We start from the raw sequence: 25,483 nt of genomic DNA on the forward strand, positions 1-25,483 counted from the left end.
CTGTATCTCCTCCAACCTCATCTACTGCATCCGCTGCTCTAGATGTCAGCTGATTTACATCGGTGAGACCAAGCGCAGGTTGGGCGACCGTTTCGCCGAACACCTCCGCTCAGTCCGCAATAACCTACCTGACCTCCCGGTGGCTCAGCACTTCAACTCCCCCTCCCATTCCCAATCCGACCTCTCTGTCCTGGGTCTCCTCCATTGCCAGAGTGAGCAACAGCGGAAATTGGAGGAACAGCACCTCATATTCCGTCTGGGGTCCTTGCGTCCCCTTGGCATCAACATTGAATTCTCCCAATTTGGCTAGCCCGTGCTGTCCCCTCCCCCCCTCCCCTTCCTTCACCCTCTAGCTGTCTCCTCCCATCCGCCCGCCCTCGGGCTCCTCCTCCTCCTCCCTTTGTCCTTCTTTCTTTCCCCACCCCCTATCAGTCTGAAGAAGGGTTTCGGCCCGAAACGTCGCCTATTTCCTTCGCTCCATAGATGCTGCTGCACCCGCTGAGTTCCTCCAGCAATTTTGTGTACGATCAAATTTCATTGTCCGCCTGATTGATTGTATACCTCGTTGTCACCTTCCCCTCAGCCAACAATGGACCATTCTACATTTCCTTGAGCATCAGCTGTTTTGATCTGTCATTTTCACACCTTACCCTTCCATATCTCTATCTCTCTTCCACGATTCTCAGTCTGAAGATGGGTCACGACCCGAAACATCACCTATTCTTTCTCTCCAGAGATGCTGCCTGTCCCGCTGAGTTACTCCAGCATTTTGTGTCTGTCTTCCGTTATCCGTATCATTTTGGTCTCAAATATTTTGCAGGTTTTCTTATTTATCTGCTCACGATTAGACTAGACTTCATGCTTCCAAACGTATTGGAATAGACTTTCCCTTGGCTTGCTACAAGTTTGCATTCTCTTTCCTATCCCCTATTCCCTACCACTTGCTTCAAAACTTGTACAAAATCCCAAATCATTCAATTTGGGAGGCAGGAACGGGGTACTGATCAGGGATGATCAGCCATGATCTCATTGAATGGCGGTGCTGGCTCAAAGGGCCGAATGGCCTAGTCCTGCACCTATTGTCCATTGTCTATAATTATGTGTGTGGCCTAATCGCTGCCAACTTGGCCATCACATATATATTAGAAAAAATCACAGATACTTTATATCCATAAGCAAATTAAACCAGTTGCTGCCATTTGGTTGTGAACAGTGAGAGCTCTTCAGACCCAAAACCGCAGTAAAGAGAGGGAGCTCAGTTCCATCTGTTTGTTCATGTATAACCCAGTCATAAGAACCTACTTTGAAATGTAATATTAAAATACACGATGCCTCTTTTTTTTTTACGATCATGCCTTATTTGGATTGCATTCACATTCTATTGATGTCAATGTTTTTTTCCCAGTTGTTTGAGAGAAAATCAACTTAAGTAAAAAGTGTTCTGTTTCCTGATCCATAAAATCTAAATCATATTTTCTTTGAAACTTGCACTGTTTTGACATCTTTAGAGTCACAAAACTCCGAGGCAGCGAACGCAGAAAGATTGTGCCAACTTTAATTTCAAAACATCTGCAGTAATGATTTAATTAATTGTTAGCAGCGATATACTTTTCACACACAGTAGGGCATATTGAGGCATTAAAGTTGATTACACTTGCCCGTGAATGCAACGAGATGTAAAAGACACACACAAAAAGCTGGAGTAACTCAGCAGGTCAGACAGCATCTCTGGAGGAAAGGAATAGGTAATGTTTTGGTATGAGGCCCTTCTTCAGAATCTGAAGAAGGTTCTCGACCTGAAACATTACATATTCCTTTTCTCCAGAGATGCTGTCTGACCCGCTGAGTTACTCCAGCTCTTTGTGTCTACATTTGGTTTAAACCAACGTCTGCAGTTCCTTCCTGCACGAGATGTAAAAGGTGCTTTCTTGGTGAAGAAACAAGTTGGAACAAAGTTTTGTCTCTGGATGCTGTTGAGAAAACTTTATTTTTTGTCTGAAATAGTTTCAAAACATTGGGTCTTTCCACTGACTATTCTCTTTTTGGTGCAGCCATCCATAATGGTGATTATATTCCACAGGTACAGAAAATATTTGGCTTTCTTTTATGTTTTCATCGATGTACAAATTTACCTCATCCTTTTTTCTCTTGTCTATACCTAGATCCAGCTTCCATTCCATTCAGCCTTGCTGATCCAAATGATCAACGTTCATCAATGAAATATATATATATAAACAAAATGTCTAAATCTAAACTTGCACTTGATCCCGAAGCCGGTGGTTTAATTGAGATCCAAAAATGACTGACTGCTGTCTTTGAATGTTTGCTTTCTGACATTGATTGTTCAATATCTTGCATTGGGGGGACGAGCTTGGCCAGGTGATTGGTGTTAGGGCGGAAGAAGAATTTTCGAGATAGTGGTCACAACTCCTTGCTTTTTAAGACTAAGGAATAGGTGACGTTTTGGGTCGAGACCCTTCCTCAGACAGAGAGTTGGGGGAAAGGGAAATGAGAGATATTGATGATGCTGTGAAGAGGTATTGATCAGATGAATGAAAGATATGCAAAAAAGTAAGGATGAGAAAGGAAACAGGCCGTTGTTAGCTGTGTGCTAGGTGGGAACGAGTTACAGACAATGAGACTCAACAAGACGACTTTAAAGCTGGCATGACTTGGGCGGGGGAGGGATGGAGAGAGAGGGAATGCAGGGGTGATTTGAAGTTATAGAAATCAATATTCATACCGCTGGGGTGTAAGCTGCCCAGGTGAAATATGAGGTTCTGTTCCGTTTGGCCTCACTCCGACAATGGAGGAGGCCCAGGACAGAAAGGTCAGTGTGGGAATGGGAAGGGGAATTAAAATGTTTGGCAACCTGGAGATCAGGTAGGTCCGGGCGGACTGAGCGAAGGTGTGAGGACATGATGGTTAACAGGTCTATAGTCGGTAAAGGTACCTGCAGGAATGGAATTCTGGCAGCAAATTGACTCGCGCTGTCTCTGCTATGCCTCCATGTAGCAATACAATGAAAGTAAAGAATGAGTGGTATCTACAGAGAGATTCCAATGGCGAGACTCCATCTCTCATCAACTGGCCATCCAGGTACCGTTGAATGTGGCATTTTATCATTTCTGGTGTGATGTATCTTAATCATCAACATCTGATACTTACAATACTCATCAGACCCACTGTGTGTCATCATCTCACATTGGTTTGACGTCATGCCTTTACAAGGATCTGTCTGTGAACCTCACGTGCTCTACTGATCCCCCTGTACCTCCATAACCTATCACCTTGCCCCTACCTAACAATGGCTTGTTTCCTTAATCATCGTTACTTTTTTTGCATTAATCTGGTCTACATTTCTCTCTTTCTCTATCACCGACCACATCTCCCTGACTCTCAGTCTGAAGAAGGGTCTCGATCCGAAACGCCACCTATTCCTTTTCTCCAGAGATGCAGCCTGTCCCGCTGAGTTACTCCAGCTTTTTGTGTCTACCTTTGGTTTAAACCAGCATCTGCAGTTCCTTCCTACACTATCCATAATTAATGTTTTGGGTGTGCATGACTAATTACTATTTGAACGGCGGATAACAAAAAACCTTCTACAGTTCCCAGTCGCATTTTCGCCAACCATCTAAATGACACACTAGCCATTTTGTTGTGGTTATTGCTGTGTAATCCACACTGCTTTCAAGTGTGATCATAAACCACTGAGTTGGTTGCACGTAAAAACAAAGAACTGCAGATGCTCACATGCTGGTTGGAGATGCAACTTAATCTACAGTTGTCATAGGCCTTCACTAAACCCTTACAGTGCAAATCAGGTATGTAATGATGCTGAGGATAGGCACAGAAGGCTGGAGTAGCTCAGCTGGTCAGACAGCATCTCTGGAGAAAAGGAATGGGTGATGTTTCAGGTTGAGACCCTTCTTCAAACTTAGACCTCAAGACAGAACTGAGTCTGAAGAAGGGCCTCGACCCGAATCGTCACCTATTCCTTTTCTCCAGAGATGCTGCCTGCCCCGCTGGGTTACTCCAGCATTTTGTGTCTGTCTTTGGTTTAAACCAGCACCTGCAGTTCCTTCCTACACATGTATTGATGCTGAATTTGTTTTGTGATTGTATATTCTCATGTAAAGTAATAGACCTAATGATTAACTCATCTGATATTTTGGTCAACTGCTGAGCCGTGAATTACTTAGAGCTAGAAAACAAAAAGCAAGAAGTTGCTACGCTTTTTATGAGAAGGAGAATCTAATTACCGATCTGGGTTGGTGTGGATACACTAGAAATCCTCAAAATGTTTTTGATGTAGCATTGGTTGTATCGAGAACTATAAACTGAGCATATTCACGCAAGAGAGATCTTCAATGTTGATGGAAACAAAAAGCTGGAGTAATGCCCCTGTCCCACTTAGGAAACCTGAACGGAAACCTCTGGAGACTTTGCGCCCCGCCCAAGGTTTCCGTGCGGTTCCCGGAGGTTTTTGTCAGTCTCCCTACCTGCTTCCACTACCTGCAACATCCGGAAACCACCGACAACCTCCGGGAACCGCACGGAAACCTTGGGTGGGGCCCAAAGTCTCCAGAGGTTTCTGTTCAAGTTTCCTAAGTGGGACAGGGGCATAACTCAGCAGGTCAGATAGCATATCTGGAGAAAAGGCATAGGTGACATTTCGGGTGGAGACCCTTCTTCAGTACTGGATTACCAGACGCAGATTGCTAAATGTATAAAAAGGGCTGAAAATATCAACCTAGATACAATATGTTTAGTTTAGAGATACGGCACGGAAACAGGACCTTGAGTCCAATGGGTCCACGCCGATCCCCACTCACCAACACCATCCTACCCACACCAGGGACAATTTATCATTTTACCAAGCCAATTAGCCTACAAACCTGTATGCCTTTGGAGTGTGGGAGGAAACCAGATATCCCGGAGAAAACCCACGCAGGTCACGGGGAGAACGTACAAACTCCGTACAGACAGCACCCGCAGTCGGGATCGAACCCGGGTCTCTGGCGCTGTAAGGTAGCAAAATTGCCGTTGCGCCACCGACGAGCAATTTTTCCAAGGAGCGCACTCGGGAACAAGGTTGCTGTGGTGCTAATGCTGCTCAACCTACACATGCAAGGCTGCCTATAGTTTGTAGGTCAGGTATATGTAGTGGAATGTGACCAGGGCTTGATCAAATTCAATCTGCTGGTTAGATCATCAGGCAGAACGCCTACTGTACATGGTATGCCCAGTCGGTCGGCCATTTTGGAACTCGCTAAGCCACAGTCTGCTTGTTGGAGAGGTCACGGGGAGAATGAAGGAAATGTTGATCCATTGCTCCCCTAGGCAGCGGTGAAGAAAGTGAATGAAAATCTGAAGAACTGTGCGTGCTAAAAATCGGAGATAAAAACAATGCTGAAAATGATTAGCGGGTCAGGCAGACATCTTTGGGAAAGAAACAATCAATGTTTTGTTTCCTAGAACCTTGGTCAGAATAGAAAATGTGTCCGCCTAGGCCAACATGATCTCCCAGTTGCCAAGTACTTTAACTCCCCCTCCCATTCCCACACTGACCTTTCTGTCCTGGGCCTCTTCCACTGTCAGAGTGAAGCCCAGCGCAAATTGGAGGAACAGCACCTCATATTTCACTTGGGCAGCTTACACCCCAGCGGTATAAGCATTGACCTCTAATTTCATGTAACCTGTGCATTCCCTTTCTCTCTGTCCCTCCCCCACCCTAGTCTTCCTGCTAGAGCTACTGCCTTACAGCGCTGGAGACTCGCGTTCAATCCTGACTACGGGTGCTTGTCTGTACGTTCTCCCCTTGTCCTGCGTGGGTTTTCTCCGAGATCTTTAGTTTCCTCCCACACTTCAAGGACGTACAGGTTTGTAGGTTGATTGGCTTGGTATAAGTGTAAATTGTCCCTAGTGTGTGTAGGATAGTGTTAATGTGTGGGGATCGCTGGTTGGTGCGGACTCAGTGGGCCGAGAGGTCTGCTTCCGAACTGTATCTCCAAGCTAAACTAAATCTTGGTCCATACAATTTGCATCAATCTTCGTATCATTCTTGCACCCTTTGATGATTGCCTGTTTCCGTACTGTATCTAAACTAAACTAAATCCCTTCTTAATTTTTGACATCTGTACACATCATTAGCTGCTGACATAGATGATTTATCGTACAACCACCTGTCTATGATGGTACCTTAAAATATGTGTAGGCAGCTGAACTAAACCCTTGCATGTCATTCTCCCTTCTATCCCAGAGTCTACCTGTGTACAGTAACAGTACAGTGCTTTGATTAGTGACCTTGACTGTATATCTGTCCTTGAAGACTTGAGAGTGATATCAACTTCGATTGAGTGATAGACACAAAATGCTGGAGTAACCCAGCAGGCCAGGCAGCATCTCTGGAGAGAAGGAATGGGTGACGATTCTGGTCGGGTCGAGACCCTTCTTCATACTGAGAGTCAGGGGAGAGGGAAACGAGAGATAGAGACGATGATTATAGAACAAATGAATGAAAGATGTTCAAAATGTATTGGCGTCACTCCTCGAGTGAATTTGGTAGACCATCGGAGAAATAGCAGATGGGTACAGAATCCGTAGTTACAGAGGGTGAGAGGCCACCCGTCGCCCTTTCACCCATGAGTCAACGGTGTGTCTTTGTGGTTGCAGAGAGTCATCTGGCGTAATATCCTATGTGTGTTCTATTAACATTTGTGATCACTGTATGGTATGCAATAGAAATGTTTAACTTCTGATAACGGGCAGCATGGTGGCGCAGCGGTAGAGTTGCTGCCTTACAGTGCTTGCAACGCCAAAGACCCAGGTTCGATCCCGACTACGGGTGCTTGTCTGTAAGGTGTTTGTACCTTCTCCTCGTGAAGATTTCTCTGATATCTTCGGTTTCCTCCCACACTCCAGACGCACAGGTTTGTCAGTAAATTGGCTTTGTATCAGTGTAAATTGTCCCCAGTGTGTGTCATGTGCAGGGATGGTAATGTGCGGGGACCGCTGGTCGGGGCGGACGCGGTGGTCCGAAGGTGGGCTGTATCTCTAAACTAAACTAAAAATATTATTTTCAATGTTTTAAATTGTAATTCCTTAATTACTTGCAATTTTTCATCATTTAATTTATGAATATTACAGCTTGATAACTTGCATTACAACTTATTGCAGGTCTAATGGGTTAGTCTGAATTTCATTGTATTTTGTAACTTATCCGGCCCAAGTTTCATTCGTTGCCAGCCTCAACTTTTGGATTGGTTTCCGATAATGCAGTCACCTTGTTTCACTTCAAGGAAACAAAGAACATGGAGCATTCCAGCTCATTTATTAACACTCTGTAGAGCGGTTGGATGTCTTGTTGCCTGTCTTTCTACACTGGGCACAAAATGGAGCCTCTTCCAAATCCAGCTTTTGTGCTGAGAAATCATGGGAATCATACCAATCCATGTCCGGTGGCTTTAACCACCGAAGGGAGACACGAAATGCTGGAGTAACTCAGCGGGACAGGCAGCATCTCTGGAGAGAAGGAATGGGTGACGTTTCAGGTCGAGACCCTTCTTCAGACCGAGGGCCTGAATCCTGATTGGAAAATGTCGAAACAAAACAAGAATATTCTGTATCCAGTATTCAGTATTTACTTTGATGTCATTTTAACTGAGTACTTACATACACAGATGAAACAAAAAAAATGTTTCTCAATCAGTTCCCATCAGTGTGGTTAATAAAAACAGAATCATTACATGTAGCTTAAAAAAATTAAAATTACCATATCTAAAATAGGCCTAAAAATTGAAATAAAAACAGACATTCAGGCCGAACAGTGGCTTTGCTTTGACAGGTGCCTAGCTGTCAAAGTATGGGCGAGGTTAGATGTGTTGGTGTATGATATATGGGGAGGGGACACAGTCCGTTAACCAGTCTTATTGCCTGTGGGAAGAAGCTGTGGAGCATCCTGCTGGTTTTGCAGCTGATGCTCCTGTACCTCTTCCCAGATGGCAGAATGGAGAAGATGTGGTATGATGGATGATAGGGGTCCTTGATAATGGAGATGGCTCTGTATATTCATATTCATATGATTTGTAAATTCCCTGCACACAAATTATCTTTGGAAATGGTCGTCATGGGCAAGTTGGGCCTGTAATGTTAGAGAGACATCAAAGTATTCAGAACTGTTAGCTTTGATACCAGGAAGGGTCTTGTCCCGAAATGACTCCCATTCCTTCACTCCAGAGATGCCGCCTGTCCCGCTGAGTTGCTCCAGCATTTTGTGTCTATCTTGGGTGTAAAGCAGCATCTTTCTACACATATGGCTTTAATTACCGTTATATAAACCTCGACTGGAAGAATTGGCCCTTGATAAAAAATATCAAATCAATGTTATGCATTTTCTTTAATTCTAGGTTGATTTTAAGCCATATATTAAAATTGGAGCATAATCTGAAACTCTTCCAAAATTGTCCCTTTCTTGCTGTAGGCTAAAGCGAGTTCTGTAAAAGAAAAGTATGCGTAATCATCCCTCTTGGGAGATTTCAATTCATGTTTCCTGGAAGATTGAGGATAGCAATCAGAGAAAATGGTTTGCTGCTTTTCCAGGTTCTTTACAAAATGAAGTCACTGAGAAGAGAAACAATGGCTGAAATGCCTGATGTGATCGGTTATTGTTATCATGTGTGGTAATTATCACAGGTACAGTGAAAAGCTTTGTTTTGCAGGCCAGCCAAACATCAGATCCACCATACATCGATACAATCAGTTCAAATTCAAGTACAATAGACAGAGCAAAGGGCATAGAATGTATTTCTCAATATATTCAACAGAGCGTAGAATATAATTCTCAAGGGTAAGAATATTAAATGATTTGACACTGTATAAACACGTAGCAGCAACACTGGTAAATTGACACAACATTTACCAACTCCTTTATGCCGTGGAAGGGCTTATCCACCATCAAAGGGCCTCTTGTTTCCTACACAAGGGCAGCACGGAGGCCCAACGGTAGAGTTGCTGCCTTACAGCGCTTGCAACGCCGGAGAACCGGGTTCGATCCCGACTACGGGCGCTGTCTACGGAGTTTGTACGTTCTCCCTGTGACCTGCGTGGGTTTTCTCCGAGATCTTCGGTTTCCTCCCACACTCCAGAGGCGTACAGGTTTGTAGGTTAATTGGCTTGGTAAATGGAAGAAAAAAATTTTGTCCCTAGTGAGTGCAGGGTAGTGTTAATGTGCGGGGATCGCTGGTCGGCACGGAGCCGGTGGGTCTTCCACGCTGTATCTCTAAACAAGGACTTCATTCACCATCATAACGCATTGTTGGTGACTGCAGTGTTGAAGGAGGGGGAGGCAGTGGTGGGGGGGGGGGAGGGGGGAGAAAAGGCTGGATGAACAGAGCGATTGGCAAAGGCGAGGTCAATGGTGACAGGGGGTTGGGGAGATGCCCCATGGACAGAGCGGTTGGCGGAGGAGGAGGAGATGATGATGGTGGTGAGGGAGGGGGGAGGAGAGGCCAGGTGGACAAAGCAACGGGCCGACAGAATGAAACGGCAGCTGGTGGGAAGGGAGGGAGCCCCACAGTGACCCAGAGCGTCCTGTAGGTGGCGACGGCCTGAAGAAACTGGTGTCCCCAGAGGCTACAACATGAGCTGCAACAACAGCCTTGTCAACCGGTGGGGCCAGTTGCCGGGGATGGGGATGCGGTGAGAATCGGGATGGCGCGGCAGGTCCGACCGCTGTAACCACAATCCGTTATAACGAGGGTTTACTGTGCTTATTGCACGCATTTGGTCACGTGCTTCAGCATCACTGATCCCAAAATCCTGACAACATCCGACCCCACACTAGAAATACTCTTGAGGGAATTTATCCACCTTAGAAATCGGGGAGATAGAGAGTATGATCAGTCATTTTGACAGGAGAATCATCAATGTTTAAAAATCGGCCGGAAAACACGGCAAAATCATCCTATTTTTTCCATGAATGGGCAGGAAAATGAAAGAAGCAGGCTTCCGATTAGCTAAGGAAGAGACAGATCGATCGATAAGAAGGTTGGAAGGTAGAGTGGAGGGACTGTTTTGGGAGCGACGCCATGTTAAGGCCAAGTGCAGAACTGAGGATAGACACAAAAAAGCTGGAGTAACTCAGCGGGTCAGACAGCATCTCTGGAGAACAGGTCGAGACCCTTCTTCAGACTGAGTCAGGTGGGAGGGAAACGAGAGATATAGACGGTGATGTAGAGAGAGATAGAACAAATGAATGAAAGATAGGCAAATAAAGTAACAATGATAAAGGAAACGCCGTTGTTAGCTGTGGGCCAGGTGAGCATGAGTTACAGACAATGATAAAACAGAAAACGGAGGCTTTGGCTCAAGCAGAGCTGCAGAAAGGTGTGCTGAGCTCGCAGGTGGGTCAGTTTCAAGACTGGAGGCGGAGCAGAGAGTGGAGATTAAAAAAGGATTTGATAGGATTAAGTCAAGTAGGGATGCAGAATCAGATGATGCACTGCAGCTGCATGATGTGGTTCCTGGTGGACCCCCACTCTGGTTCCTGGTGGACCCCCACTCTGGTTCCTGGTGGACCCCCACTCTGGTTCCTGGTGGACCCACACTCTGGTTCCTGGTGGACCCACACTCTGGTTCCTGGTGGACCCCCACTCTGGTTCCTGGTGGACCCCCACTCTGGTTCCTGGTGGACCCCCACTCTGGTTCCTGGTGGACCCCCCACTCTGGTTCCTGGTGGACCCCCACTCTGGTTCCTGGTGGACCCCCCACTCTGGTTCCTGGTGGACCCCCCACTCTGGTTCCTGGTGGACCCCCACTCTGGTTCCTGGTGGACCCCCACTCTGGTTCCTGGTGGACCCCCACTCTGGTTCCTGGTGGACCCCCACTCTGGTTCCTGGTGGACCCCCCACTCTGGTTCCTGGTGGACCCCCACTCTGGTTCCTGGTGGACCCCCACTCTGGTTTCTGGTGGACCCCCACTCTGGTTCCTGGTGGATCCCCCACTCTGGTTCCTGGTGGACCCACACTCTGGTTCCTGGTGGACCCCCACTCTGGTTCCTGGTGGACCCCCACTCTGGTTCCTGGTGGACCCCCACTCTGGTTCCTGGTGGACCCACACTCTGGTTCCTGGTGGACCCACACTCTGGTTCCTGGTGGACCCACACTTTGGTTCCTGGTGAACCCACACTTTGGTTCCTGGTGGACCCCCACTGTGGTTCCTGGTGGACCCACACTGTGGTTCCTGGTGGACCCCCACTCTGGTTCCTGGTGGACCCCCACTCTGGTTCCTGGTGGACCCCCACTCTGGTTCCTGGTGGACCCCCACTCTGGTTCCTGGTGGACCCCCACTCTGGTTCCTGGTGGACCCACACTCTGGTTCCTGGTGGACCCCCACTCTGGTTCCTGGTGGACCCCCACTCTGGTTCCTGGTGGACCCCCACTCTGGTTCCTGGTGGACCCACACTCTGGTTCCTGGTGGACCCCCACTCTGGTTCCTGGTGGACCCCCACTCTGGTTCCTGGTGGACCCCCACTCTGGTTCCTGGTGACCACATCTTCAGCAAATGCTGGTTGCATGAGGAATTCAGTTTCAAAACTGATGACCTGGAATCTGAGCTTCAAACACTGCAGCACGGTGGCGCAGCGGTAGAGATGCTGCCTTACAGCACTTACATCACCAGAGACACTGGTTCGATCCTGACCATGGGAGCTGGCTGTCTGTATTGAGTTTGCGCGTGGGGTTTCTCCGAGAACTTCAGTTTTCTCCCACACTCCAAAGACATACAGGTTTGTAGGTTAAATGGCTTGGTATATATGTAAAAAATATTCCTGGTGTAGGATAGTGTTAATGTGTGTGGGGATCGCTGGTTGGTGGACTCGGTGGACGAAGGGCCTGTTTCCGCGCAGTATCTCGAAACTCAACTAACAATCAGGGATGTGGGAGAAGTTGCGGGGCACAGTGTACCTGGAGGCAGTCATGCCTGTTAGTGTACGTATTCCCAATTTGGTCTGTTTTCGAGAAGAAGAGAAATGTTTCCACGGTGAATGACTTATGAATCCGTACATAGAGAGCCCAACATCATGATTGGAAAATGGGATTGCAATTAAACAGGAATAGATTCGTATGAATTGTAAATTCCCGCGCAAATTCTGTTTGGAATTGGTTAGCATGGACGAGTTGGGCCGAAGGGCCTGATTCCACACTATGACATTTGGTCGGCACGGTGGCGCAGCGGTGGAGTTGCTGCTTTACAGCGCCAGAGACCCAGGTTTGACCCTAACTACGGGTGCTTGTCTGTACGGAGTTTGTACGTTCTCCCCGTGACCCGCGTGGGTTTTCTCCGTGTGGCCCGGTTTCCTCCCACACTCCAAAGACGTACAGGTTTGTAGGTTAATTGGCTTGGTGTAAATGTAAACTGTCCCTAGTGTGTGTAGGATGGTATTAGTGTGCGGGGATCATTGGTCAACGTGGACACGATGGGCCGAAGGGCCTGTTTCTGTGCTGTATCTCTAAATTAAACTAAACAAAGATTCTATGACTGTAACGAGTAAAGTTGGAGAGACATCAAAGTATTTAGAACTGTTATCTTTGATAACAGTTCTGAGGAAGTGTCTTGTCCCAAAATAACACCCACTCCTTCTCTCCAGAGTCTGTCCCGCTGAGTTACTCCAACTTTTTGTGTCTATCTTTGATACCACTATCCCTTTGACTTGTTTCCAAAAATACAAATAATGCAATACTGAAAGCAATTCATGGTGAGTATTTGAAACAGAGATAGTGGGATAGCAATGTAAAGGCCAAGTCCACTTTGCAATTCGGGTTAATTGGCGAAAACTACTGGTCCATAAAGACGTGAGCTGAACATTTCAGCAAAATATTTGATTAAACGCAAGAGACTTGATTATCAGGCATCGACCTTAATGCTATTGTTTTATGCAGACCTAGCCTAATGCCAAATTTTGCAAGAAAACTGTTTTCTGGAGCCAAGGCTCTGTTATTTGGCTATATTCTACATTTCTTTCCATAACTATTTTCAATAGTGTTTGTAGTATTCCCCAGCAAGTTATATTTTTTCTCAACAAAGCCTCCCTTGCAAGTTGCAACATTTTTCAGGTCGGTGACCAAGTATCTTGGTTTGCCACTGGAGTGCAGAGAACATTGCAGCTCAAGTGTTTATCCCAACAGGTCCATGTTCTGCCTGAGCTCATTATTTTCCATCTACCCACAGTGATGATTATTTAACAGGCATGGAAATAGGCACTTCGGCCCTACAAGTCCTCACCGACCAGTGATCCATGCGCACACACACGCACTCACACAGACACAGAGACAGAGAGAGACAGAGAGAGACAGAGAGAGACACAGAGACACACAGAGAGACACAGAGAGACACAGAGAGAGACAGAGAGGGAGAGAGAGAGAGACAGAGAGGGAGAGAGAGAGAGACACACCGACAGAAAGAGACACACTTTTTACATTTTATACCAAGGCAATTAACCTACAAACCTGCACGTCTTTGGAGTGTGGGAGGAAAGCGAAGATCTCAGACAAAACCCACACAGGTCACGGGGGAGAACGTACAGACAAGCACCCGTAGTCGGGATCGAACCCGGGTCTCTGGCGCTCGAAGTGCTGTAAGGCAGCAACTCTACCGCTTAGCCACCGTGGCCGCCCATCCTCTCATCTCGCTGAATTTCCTTAGAAGCACAGCTGCTATTTGGGCAGGAAGGTGGATTCAACGCACAAGTTCATCTGTGATCTTACAGCTCCCAGTTTCCATGCACTTTATGAAGCTTCTGGAAAATCTACTGCTAAGATTTGAGTTTCACCCATTCATGATCAAATTCCTTACATTTCATCTCATAATGGAGCGTACTATTCTGTCTTACAGAAACTTTCACCACAAAGTACACTGCTCATTTGACAAACTTTCAAAGAGTTGCACGATGTAATTTAATGAATAAAACCAAGTCCTTATCAGATGGGGAATAATGTTTAATTTCTGTAAAATTATGCAACCACATAGAATTATCCTGATGTACTTGTTATGTTGAAAACTGATCTGGAAGATGCCAGCTCTTGTCCACTTTGTCTTGCTTAACTCTGTTTCAAAGGACTATGGCCAAATATTGCAGCATTTGAAATATACCATTGTGGTAGAACAAAATTGAAAATGCCCGAATGCATTGTCAGTGAACCCCAGCCTTCTCAGATGCACAGTCTTCAAAAGAGCAATAGCCACAGAGCTTTCCTGCAGCAATGTGTATGTAATGGGCATTGCATCGACAAAAGCAGTTGAGATCCAAGATTTTTCCTTTATGATTGTGTCTCGAGTTTTCTGGACGTCGGAGAAATGATTTCAGTACATTAATTAATTAGATCCTTAATCACTGGTCCTTCCCTGCCCGGGACAGTATGCCACATATTCTTAAAAGTCTGCAGAAAAGTGTCCTACAGCTGCCTTACAGCACTTGCAGCGCCGGAGACTCGGGTTCGATCCCGTCTACGGGTGCTGTCTGTACGGAGTTTGTATGTTCTCCCCGTGACTGCATGGATTTTCTCCCACACTCCAAAGATTTGTAGGTTAATTGGCTTGGTATATGTGTAAATTGTCCGTAGTGTGTGTAAACGTTAGCGACGCAGTGGCGCTGGTTTCCGACGGGAACGGTGACGGACGCACCACACATCTCTGTCCTCCAGTTCCTGCGGACTTCCGCCGCTGGAAGTCTAGGATGTTGGTGTGTGTGCGTTGTCATCGTTCCTTACAATGCCATGTACGACAGTGATCGCAACTTCTACTGAAGTGTGGATGGCCGTTGGCTCGCTAGAAGCTCATCCGCCCTACGACGGATCTTGTTTTTGGTCCTGCTGGGGGTCCACAGCCCCCTCCTCACCTGGCCAACCACGTGGGATAGACGGTTTAGTCGCCGACTATCCGACCATGGAGCAGGTAGCACGGGATTACATGGTACCCGTGGCGGGGGGAACTCCCCCCCCGACCTGACCTGTTTGTGTGTAGGATAGTGTTAATGTGCAGGGATCGCTGGTCGGTGCGGACTCGGTGGGCCGAAGGGCCTGTTTCCGCACTGTATCTCTAAACTAAAGGGTCTTGGTCCGAAAGGTCACCCATTCCTTCTCTCCGGATATGCTGCTTGTCCCGCTGAGTTACTCCAGCATTTTGTGTCTTGCCGCAAATAACGCAGATCTTTGAGTTTTCGTATTGTCTCTAACAGTATGTGTTACACACTACTGTTTTACATCCTCTCAATAATTGGAGTGGTAAAAACTAATTTTTGAAAAAGTTTGTAGTAAATAGAATCTAGATGCTGTATTCCTTTTAACCTCCATAACATCATTGCTTTAAAAATGCTACGCTGGAAGGATAGAAAAAATTGTCATGTTATATGAGGACCCAACTAGTCTTTCCAGGTGAGGCAGAGGTTCACCTGCACCTCCTCCAACCTCATCTACTGCATCCACAGTTCCAGGTGTCATCTTCTCTACATCGGCGAGACCAAGCGCAGGCTTGGCGATCGCTTCGCCCATCACTCCCTCCGCTCGGTTCGCAATAACCAACCTGTGGCTATCTCTGTGGCTCAGCATTTCAACTCCCCCTCCTATTCCGAATCCGAACTTTCTGTCCTGGGCCTCCTCCATGGCCAGAGTGAGTCCAACCACAAATTGGAGGAGCAGCACCTCATGTTTTGCTTGGGTAGTTTACACCCCAGCGGTATGAACATTAACTTTTCCAATTTCAGGTAGTCCTTGCTTTCTCCCCTCCCCTTCCCAGCTCTCCCTCAGCCCACTCTCCGCCTCTTCCTTTCTTCTTCCCGCCCCCCCGACATCAGTCTGAAGTAGGGTCTCGACCCAAAACGTCGCCTATTCCTTCGTTCCATAGATGCTGCCTCACCCGCTGAGTTTCTCCAGCATTTTTGTCTACCTTCGATTTTTCCAGCATCTGCAGTTCTTTCTTAAACATGTTATATGAATGGTGTGATTTCTAAGTGGAGTTGTGCATCTTTTAAAATGTCCTTATTTATCTGTTTACCCCATAGTGATTTTGTTTTAAAAAGGTAAAAAAATCAGCTGGTCAGCTAATGATTTAACCAGAATAGTGTTAAACAATTATTTGCATTTCTCGTGTTGGATTATCCTTGAAGTCCATCTAGTTCTAACCTGTAGAACTGGAAACAGCTATTCTAAGGCGGCACGGTGGTGTAGCAGTAGAGCTACTGTCATACAGCGCCAAATACCCGGGTGCGATCCCGACTACGGGCGCTGTCTGTACGGAGTTTGTACGTTCTCCCCATGACCTGCGTGGGTTTTCTCCGAGATCTTCGGTTTCTCCCACGTCTTTCAGGTCTCCCCTCAACCTCTTGCATTCCAAATAAAATAACACAATATTATTCCTACTGGCCACTGACCTGCTGAGTACTCCAGCACTTTGTCATTTTTTTCTATATTTTAAATACGTTTTCTATCAAAAATGTTTTTTTGTTTTTTTTGCATCTACATGCATTTGTATCTATCCCTTGCATTCCTCCAAAATAAATTGAATAGTCAACCTTTCATTTTTAAAGCCTGCGCAAAAATGGAACAAACGTTATGTTGGTAAATGTGTTGCATAATTATCAATGAATTGTTCATTGAAAAATCAAACTCTACATGCCATGCATGGTATAGTTTAGTACAGTAAACTGATTAGCTCGCTGGTGTGTAGGTCAAATCAATTATACTCCTTTACCTTCCCGCCATATGATGCACCTTTTCCAATCCCTTTGTCAAAAACAAAAAGCTATTCAGTTGTGTTGAGGTATTTCATTTTTGTACCAATGAATGTTAAAAATCGCTTTAGCTTAGTTTAGTTTAGAGATGCAGCGCGGATACAGGCCCTTCGGCCTACCAAGTCCGCACCGACCAGTGATTCCCGCACACTAACACTGACAACACACACTAGGGACAATTTACACTTATACCAAGTATACAAACATAAGCCAATTAAGCTACAAACCTGTACGTCTTTAGAATGTGGGAGGAAACCGAAGATCTTGGAAAAAACCCACGCAGGTCACGACAAGAATGTACAAACTCCATACAGACAGCATTCGTAGTCGGGATCGAACCCGGGTCTCCGGCGCTGCAAGAGCTGTAAGGCTGCAACTCTACCGTTGCACCACCGTGCCGCTGTAATTTTGCTTTAATGTTCAACTCTTTTGAAGTTTCTAGCTAAGATTCTTCATAACCCAATTAACAACCTGTTTGCGAAGATGGACACAAAATGCTGGAGTAACTCAGTGGGACGGGCTGCATCTCTGGAGAGAAGGAATAGGTGATGTTTTGGGCCGGGACCCTTCTTCAGACTGAGGGTTCAAGGGAAAGGGAAACAAGAGGTTTTGTGTCTATCTTCTGTTTAAACCAGCATGTGCAGTTCCTTCCTACACATAAAAACCACTGTACATTGGATATGGCTTCATTGATCTAAAGCAGTGTGAGCCATGTGAAATATTTTCTCTGATATTTATTTGTGAAAGGGCAATATGATACCGTGAGAAAAGTTGGAAGAAGATGAGTTCCAAAGATGAGCCATTTTAAGGCTAAATACCAGAAATCTTAAAATGAGGCGTGCAGCATTTACTATTGTTCGTTTTGGAATGGGTATGATTGAAGGCAACTCTTTTTAAAGGTTGCAGCATATCTTGGCAGACCTGAACAATAACATTGGCACTGCAGGAAAACCTAATTCTTAAAATGCATGTGTTGTTCAATTTTTACCCCAAACTTCCTTTCAAGTCCCTAACTGACTTGTTCCACACACACAGATTGGGAAAATACGCAAACTTCATTGTTTTCAACCCTAAAGTGTGTCTTTTGGCTGATCGATCAGTACGCAAAGCAAAAGATCTTTGTCAAATAATGGAATGGGGAAATCTGATGCAACTGCGGCTTGTGTAGAAGATCCTTTTGTTGAAAGTGTGCGCTAACATTTCCCCATCAGCTTGGTTATCACCTGTTTATTCACTGGGGTTTACGTTAAGGAGCTGTCCCACTGCGGTGACCTAATCCGCGAGTTTAGAAGAGTTTTCCCTCGACTCATACTCGCAGCATGGTCGACACGAGGTCCTAGGAGGGCTTTGTAACTCTCCTTCATGCTCGAGAGTAGTCCTCGTGTACTCGAGGCCTCAGCTAGGTCATGGCGTATTTTTCAACATGTTGAAAAATGCCCGTGAGTAAAAAAAGGTCGCCATGGAAAATATCAATACTTTTTTTACTCTTAGGTTTAGTCGAAGTAGGTCATAGTAGGTCAGCACATTATTCATAGGTAATCGAGGGTAGTTGAAGGTAGTCGAAGGTAGTCAAAGTTAATCGTAGATAGTCTTCAACATAGTCGAAGGGAGATCGAAGGAGGTTGTCTTCACTCTCCACTATCTGCTGTCCAATTTTCCCGAAGCTAGTCGTAGCTAGTCAAAGCTGGTCTTCAACATAGTCGAAGGAGGTCGAAGGAGGTCGAAGGAGATCTTCTACATAGTCGAAGAAGGTCTTCAACATGTCATTTTTTCAAACTCTACTAAACTCTTCTAAACTCGCCAATTAGGTCGCCGCAGTGGGACAGCCCCTTTTGGCAGAGGAATTTGGGATTCAGATGATATCTTTGTTATCGGGTCCCTTGTGCCTTCCTGTTAAATCAACAAACATATGAAAAAATAAATATGCAGTCCCTCATATTTCCCCTAAAGTTCTATTTGACATTTTTGCTATTTGCGTCACATTGTGTTGGAGTCTTTGGTATTTAAGGGTGAGCTTGAATAAATAAAGGGGACTGTTCTTTTTTTATTATAAATGAGTGGTTTCCTCCTTTTCTCTCAAGAGTAAAAGTTAGAGAAAGAAAGTTGAAGGAGGAAGGGATTCGGAGCAGCCCTGATGTAGTCAAAGAAGTCACTCAAGGAAGACCTCAACAAACGCCAGCTCGTTACATCTCCCTCGTGCCAGATCCTCCAACTGTTAACACAGTTAGTAAACCTAGTCCAGTCCACCAGTCGATCTTTATTCAGTCGACTGATCCCCTAGACGGTGCGAATGTGATGACGAAAGAGTACAGAGGCAGCAGAATTGGCAATCGCGTGCCAGGGATTATTAACTTTTCAGCAAGAACTGACGAGGCAGACATCATGGGATTTGGAGGTCCTGCTCGCTGTTCCGATCCAAAGCTGGACCAGTCTGTTGGCACTCGAGACTTGCTGAAAAGCCGCAAAGCAGTTTTACCGTCCCAAGTTCGCAAGCAAGAAAAGGTTCTTGAAGACGCCGTCGTCGACACCAGAGTTGTACATTCGCAGAGATTCCTGGGAAGAAAAGATGAAAAGACTGCTTTTCAAAAACCTCCTCTTCACAAGCCCGTCAGCATTGTGCCAGAGCTGTCCGACAAACCAGGATCTCACCCTCCACCATTTTCCAAAGACTGGAATAGACCTCTCGACGCTACACAGAGGGGTGAGAAAGCCATGTCCATTCAGAAGTGGTCAGTGTTGAATTCGCATGCAACTGTTGAAAGAGGGATGGCTCGGCTCCGGAGTGTGTCCATTGAGAAACTCAATTTGACGGGACTGGGTGTGGAGGTTCCACACAGCGAAGGACATCAGGGCATCAATGCCGACGAACTTGGTGGTGACGCTGGCTCTGTTGACACGAGGGTATCCGTTGCCAGACTACGGAGTGCCTTTCTGGAGACGGCCAACACCAGCAGAAACCAGGACCTGTAGGTGGTACTTTGAATGCTGATTTTATTTTTGCTTCAACACTTGTGCACTTGCACTGATACCGGTTTCGAAGTTGAATTTGCAAGAAACACTTGAGCTTTAGCTTGCAACCATTTAAAAATAAAAAAATAAAAATAAAAATAAATATAGTCATCTAAAATGTTAATATTGCACTTTGCTTGTTGCTGGCCTGTGTAAATTGTAATGCGGTGTAGTTGCTACGTGTGCTAACTACCATGCATGGTTTTAGCATGTGGTGCGGTGTTATCACTTATGGGAGTATCTCTGTGAGGCTCTTTTATAATTTTCCTTTTTTTCTCTCTCTCTCTGTCTTTCCTTTCCCTTGGTTGCTCTCTTCTGCTTGTCCTGCCTCTCCCTTCTCTCCTGTGCATTTTCTTTCCTCTGCTTAAAGTGAAACTAATGTTGACTTAATGACATCGGGCCTTGATTTGGCCACCCCCGCTGATATGGAGAAGGTTCCTCGTCGACCAAGGCGTTACATTTCCTATGGTGAGAATAGGAAGACCTCTGAGAGGTTTAGAACGCAGCCTATTACTACAACAGAGCGACAGGAGACAGCTAGGTACGCTGGTGTGTGCGTGTAAATTCTAAATGAATATTTTCCAGATTTTGTCTTTGTCATGAGATTAATTTTTGTGTCTGCTTCCCTTGCCGTCATATAAGTTTGTGACCATGCCGCAGTCTAATTTACCGCCCCCTGATTAATGTGCAATATATAATAAAGGGTATTGCGCAGAAATATTCAGTATTAGAGTGCACGACTTGAACTATTCTTTCCGTCCGAAATTGTATCTTTTTAAAATTTGGCTACGTTTTTGTCCAGTTTCCAAAGCGCGATAAAATTGCGAAACTGAAAATATTCTAGACGGTGGTATTCTGACCACTTCTATCGATTAGCGATCAAATAAGACATTTGGGAAACCATTGACTTCTCATGGACAGTAGTTTTTGTGGAGGGTGGTCATGTCTTATAAGCTTGCGTTTGTTGAGGAGGTGATAAAGATGATTAAGGTGTGTGGAGTAGTGGATGTATTTTACATGGAACGCATGTGGTACAGTTAAACCAGTCGAATGTTACAGGATAGACAGATCGAGAAGATTAAGGCACATAGGATCCATCAAGACCAGGTAAATTGGATTCACAATTGGCTTGGCTGCAGAAGGCAGAGTGATGTGGTGGAAAGGTGCTATTCTGACTGGAGGTCTTTGACCACTATCAGTACTGATATTTATGATATTTTAGAGTGGTAGATGATTCTGGTTGGTGCAGTTATGGATAGCGGGAAAGATTGTCAAAGAACACCGCAGGGTGGAGATCAGTTGGAAATGTGGGCAGTCAAATGGCAGATGAAGTTTGATTAGTACAAATGTGAGGCACTGCACTTTGGGAGGTTAAATGTAAGAGGGAAGTATGCAGGAAATAGCAGGGCCCTTACAAGCATTGAGGTACCATGGGATCTTGAGGTGCGAGTCCATTGCTCCCTGCAAGAAGAGAGGGTGGTAAAGAAGGCATATGGTATAATTTCCTATATTGGTCGGGGCTTGAAGCATAGATGATGCAATGCCGTGCTTTAGTCGGAGGGTGGTGAATCTGTGGAACTCATTGCCACAGATGGCTGTGCAGGCCAAGTCAGTGGATATTTTTAATGCATTGATTAGTACGGGTGTCAGGGGTTATGGGGAGCAGGCAGGAGAATGGGGTGAGGAGGGAAAGATAGATCAGCCATGATTGAATGGCGGAGTAGATCTGATGGGCCGAATGGCCTAATTCTACTCCTATCCCTTATGACCTTATGCTGTAGTAGTTGTGTAAAATTATGGTTAGGCCACATTGTTTGGAGTATATTGTGGAGTTATGGTCTCCGTTTTACTGAAAGGAACTTTGGAGGGGATGCACTGGGACGGTCCCTGGATTAGAGGGCACCAACTATGAGGAGAGGTTGGACAAGCCTGGATTAGAGGGCACCAGCTATGAGGAGAGGTTGGGTAAACCTGGATTGCTTTCTCTGGAGCTTCGGAGGCTGAGGAGTGACCAGATAGAATGGCGTAATGACAAGAAGCATAGATTGGGTGGATCATCAGTCTTTCTCCTGGGGTGGATATGAGAAATACTGGAGGCAAAGATTTAAGCTGAAAGGGAGAAAGTTTGAAGAAGGTGTAGGAGGGAACTGCAGATGCTGATTTACATCGAAAATAGACACAAAATGCTGGAGTAACTCAGCGGGACAGGCAGCAGAAGAAATGGGTGACGTTTCGAGTCGAGACCCTTCATCCCATTGCTTCTCTCCAGAGATGCTGCCTGTCCCGCCTGAGTTACTTCAGCATTCTGTGTCTAAGTTCGAAGAAGGTTTGTGAGACAAATGTTTGCGACAAAACGATTGTTAGGCACCTGGAGATTACTGCCAGGGGAGTTGGTGGACGCAGATACAACAGCAACATTTGAAAGGCCTTTGGACAGGTCCCTGAAGAAGTAAAGTGAAGAAACAATATCAGCCATGCGCTGGAAAATGGGATTAGTTTAAATTGGCATCATGGTCAACATTGGCATCATTGTGAGGCGAAGGGCCTGTTCCTGCACTGTAAATACTGCGACTGCCATGTGGTTTGGTAACGCCAACGACTTTCATTAATTGGAGACGATGTGAAGTTATCAGTGGAACTTTAGTTAATCGCACATCACATCAGAGGTGTAACATAAATATCTAGGATACAAGTTTAGTAATAGAACTCAATCAGAGTTTGTATTCACTGTTGGAAATTATTCAATCATAAACTGTTAATTTGGATGTTAGCATTTTTTCTGGCATGCTTCTCTGCATCAATGCAGGGGAGGGTGATGATTTTGACTTAACTTTTACAAAGTAATTTGTTATCTTTCTCTTGTAGGCCAAATCTTATTGCACAAATGGAAACTACTGAAGGCAAGTATCGCCGTTTGTTACATGGTAGCACGTCTCAGTGAATGAGCATTAATAATATCAAGTTAGATTTTTTTTTTAATGTTATATGCATGTTGGATTATGTGGACATGAGTCATGCATGTTGAACACTATTTAAGAATTATGCATTCATTGTATGCCTTCAAATTGCTGGTTTCTATATTCAAATTGTCAGATTATTTATCGACTGGGCCCTGATTTTCTACCTGTTGTAATTGTAGAAACGATGGTAAGTCATTTATTTTATGAGGATTTAGTTTAGTTTAGAAATACAGTGCGGAAGCAAGCCCCTTCAAACCCCCACCACCTTGCTTCAACATGTTGAAAATTTAGCAACGACCAGAAAGACGCTACGACGTTTTTGCGCGACTGAGGAGACTACTCACGGCGACCACCGGCGAGCATGTGGCGACAAACTAGTTGCCTAAAAAAATCGCATAAGTGGGACAGGCCCATTAAACTTTGTCCCTTTCACCTGAAAGCTATGCCCTACATCTTTGGAGTGTGGGAGGAAACCGGAGCACCCGGTGAAAACCCACGTGGTCACTGAGAGAAGGTACAAACTCTGTACAGACAGCGCCTGTAGTCAGGATCGAACCAGGGTCTCTGGCGCTGCAAGGCAGCAACTCTGCCGCTACATTGTCATGCTGGCGAAAATTTAAAACTGTTGCCAAGCATTTTAAGGCAGTTGTCGTTGATGAAGATCATTCCACTTCAGTCACTTGCACTCTGCTTGTTTACAGTAAGATAAGTGTTACACCAAATAAGGCATGGAAATGACTGAATTCAATTAGAAATTGATGAAATGCTTTGGTAGGTAGCTAAATGGGGAGGGAAATCCGTATCTTTATTTTGACGTATGTTTTTATACTTTTAAGAATCCTATTTCTCAGTCCACCTACTAAGACAATCTGCCTTTCTCTTTTGCAATAGATGAAGAGAAATTAGATGATCGAGCCAAAATGAGCGTGTCTGCAAAGAGGTCGCTTTTCCGTGTATGTAACTTGTTTTTTCTTGGTGATATGTATAATGCCGTGAGGAAACTTTTCTGATCTCATTGGTGACTCGAATAACATCTGTTTTTTTTTTTTGGTGCAATTTGTGAAGTGATGTCATTTGTTTTTGTGCTTCAAAACTTTCTCTAAAAGTTTTAACAGCTTACTCGTTTGTTTTTAAGTCGCATTTTCACCTTAACTTGTGTGAGTTTAGTATCCCTTTGGTGAACGTTAGATGTGAGATATCTTTTTTGGTGATAGGAATTGGAAAAATCAACGAAGGCGATGGAAACCTCTCTGGCTCCCAAATCTCGGTCGAGGAATTCCGCGGTGGAAAGGCGATTGCGTCGCACGCAAGATCGTTCTCGGACTCAGCCGGTCACAACTGAAGAGGTTGTCATTGCATCCAGGTACCTTAAACCTGATCGTCAACTTTTTATTTGATTACCATGAAATGCATGTGCCTCTTTCACTCCTTAGTGGATGATTGAAACTGGAAATCCAGTGTATACCAAGGGCAGCTCGCATTGTCTCCTGATACAGCGATTGGAATTTGCCTGTGGGAAGGAACTGCAGATGCTGGTTTACACCGAAGATAGACACAAAATGCTGGAGTAACTCTGCGGGACAGGCAGCATCTCTGGAGAGAAGGATTGGGTGACGTTTTGGGTCGAGACTCTTCTTCGGTCTGAGAGTCAGGGGAGAGGGAGACACAGAGATATGGAAGGGTGAGGTGTGAAGATGAGGCATCAAAGGGGACGAAGGTCAAAGAAAATGTAGAGTAGATCGTTGTTGGCGCGGGGAAGCTGACAACGAAGCAAACAGAGATAACATTTAATCAGGATGGCAGTCACAATAGTCGGAGAACTAGGATGGGGGAGTAATGGAGAGAGAGAGAGGGAAAGCAAGGGTTACTCAAAGTTTCAGACATCAATATTCATGTTGCCCAAGCGAAATATGATGTGCTGTTCCTCCAATTTGCATTTGGCCTCACTCTGACAGTGGAGAATTTACTGTTTATATAGCTCGTCTGGTCCGATAATAATCAGGGATTCCAGCTAATTGCGAATCAAAAAGATTGAAAAAGCAAGCATTGTCTGATTTTTATACTGAATCGGCAATCGGGCCATTTTGACCGTCCAAGAACACAAGAATTGTCAAGGTGGTTTTATTGAAACAAATGCCCAGTCACACTCTCGAGTTGTTTCTGTGGTACGTGCAGGTGACTTTGAAAACAAAGTACAGATTTGAAGAAGAGTCTCAGCCCGAGATTTCTCCAGTGATGCTGCCTGTCCCGCTCACTTACTCCAGCTTTTTGAGTCCATCTACAGATGTAATTGTTTCTTTCGTGTGACCACTTGCCTCCACATGGAAAGACTGAACAAGGGAATGAAATAATGCAAGCAAATGTTGTAGTTTGTTCATTGTGGTTGCATAGCCGGTCCCTACCCAAATTATTGCAAGTTGCTGTTCACACTTTCATGGTTCAGATGTGAGATGATTGATTGAGTTATGAGGACTTTATTGCTGACAGGCTGAGGAACAGCAAATCGATGGACACAAAACGCTGGAGTAACTCAGCAGGAGAGGTGGCATCTCTGGATAGAAGGAATGGGTGATGTTTCGGGTCGAGACCCTTCTTCAGACTGAGAGTCGGGGGAGGGGAAGAGGGAGACACAGAAATAAGGACGTGTGAGGCGTGAAAACAAGACATCAAAGGGGATGAGGTTCAAGGAAAAAGTTTTTTCCTTCAAGGAAAGATCAAGGATCCAGCGCAT

The 25,483-nt window shown here is 45.3% G+C and overlaps 1 protein-coding gene across 2 annotated transcripts in view; it reads left to right on the forward strand.

The window, feature by feature from the left end:
- The window catches only part of svil (supervillin), a 181,808-nt gene that overhangs the window by 38,050 nt on the left and 118,275 nt on the right, over positions 1-25,483 (forward strand). For both annotated transcript variants that reach the window (XM_033045191.1, XM_033045198.1), the window contains exons 7-12: positions 3,016-3,099; positions 18,865-19,749; positions 20,163-20,333; positions 22,658-22,692; positions 23,644-23,705; positions 23,967-24,115. In XM_033045191.1, the coding sequence (XP_032901082.1) occupies positions 3,016-3,099; positions 18,865-19,749; positions 20,163-20,333; positions 22,658-22,692; positions 23,644-23,705; positions 23,967-24,115 (1,386 nt within the window). The remainder of the gene's footprint in view (positions 1-3,015; positions 3,100-18,864; positions 19,750-20,162; positions 20,334-22,657; positions 22,693-23,643; positions 23,706-23,966; positions 24,116-25,483) is intronic.

Source organism: Amblyraja radiata, chromosome 2 (assembly GCF_010909765.2).
Source record: "Amblyraja radiata isolate CabotCenter1 chromosome 2, sAmbRad1.1.pri, whole genome shotgun sequence".
In the NCBI taxonomy this organism is placed as follows: domain Eukaryota; kingdom Metazoa; phylum Chordata; class Chondrichthyes; order Rajiformes; family Rajidae; genus Amblyraja; species Amblyraja radiata.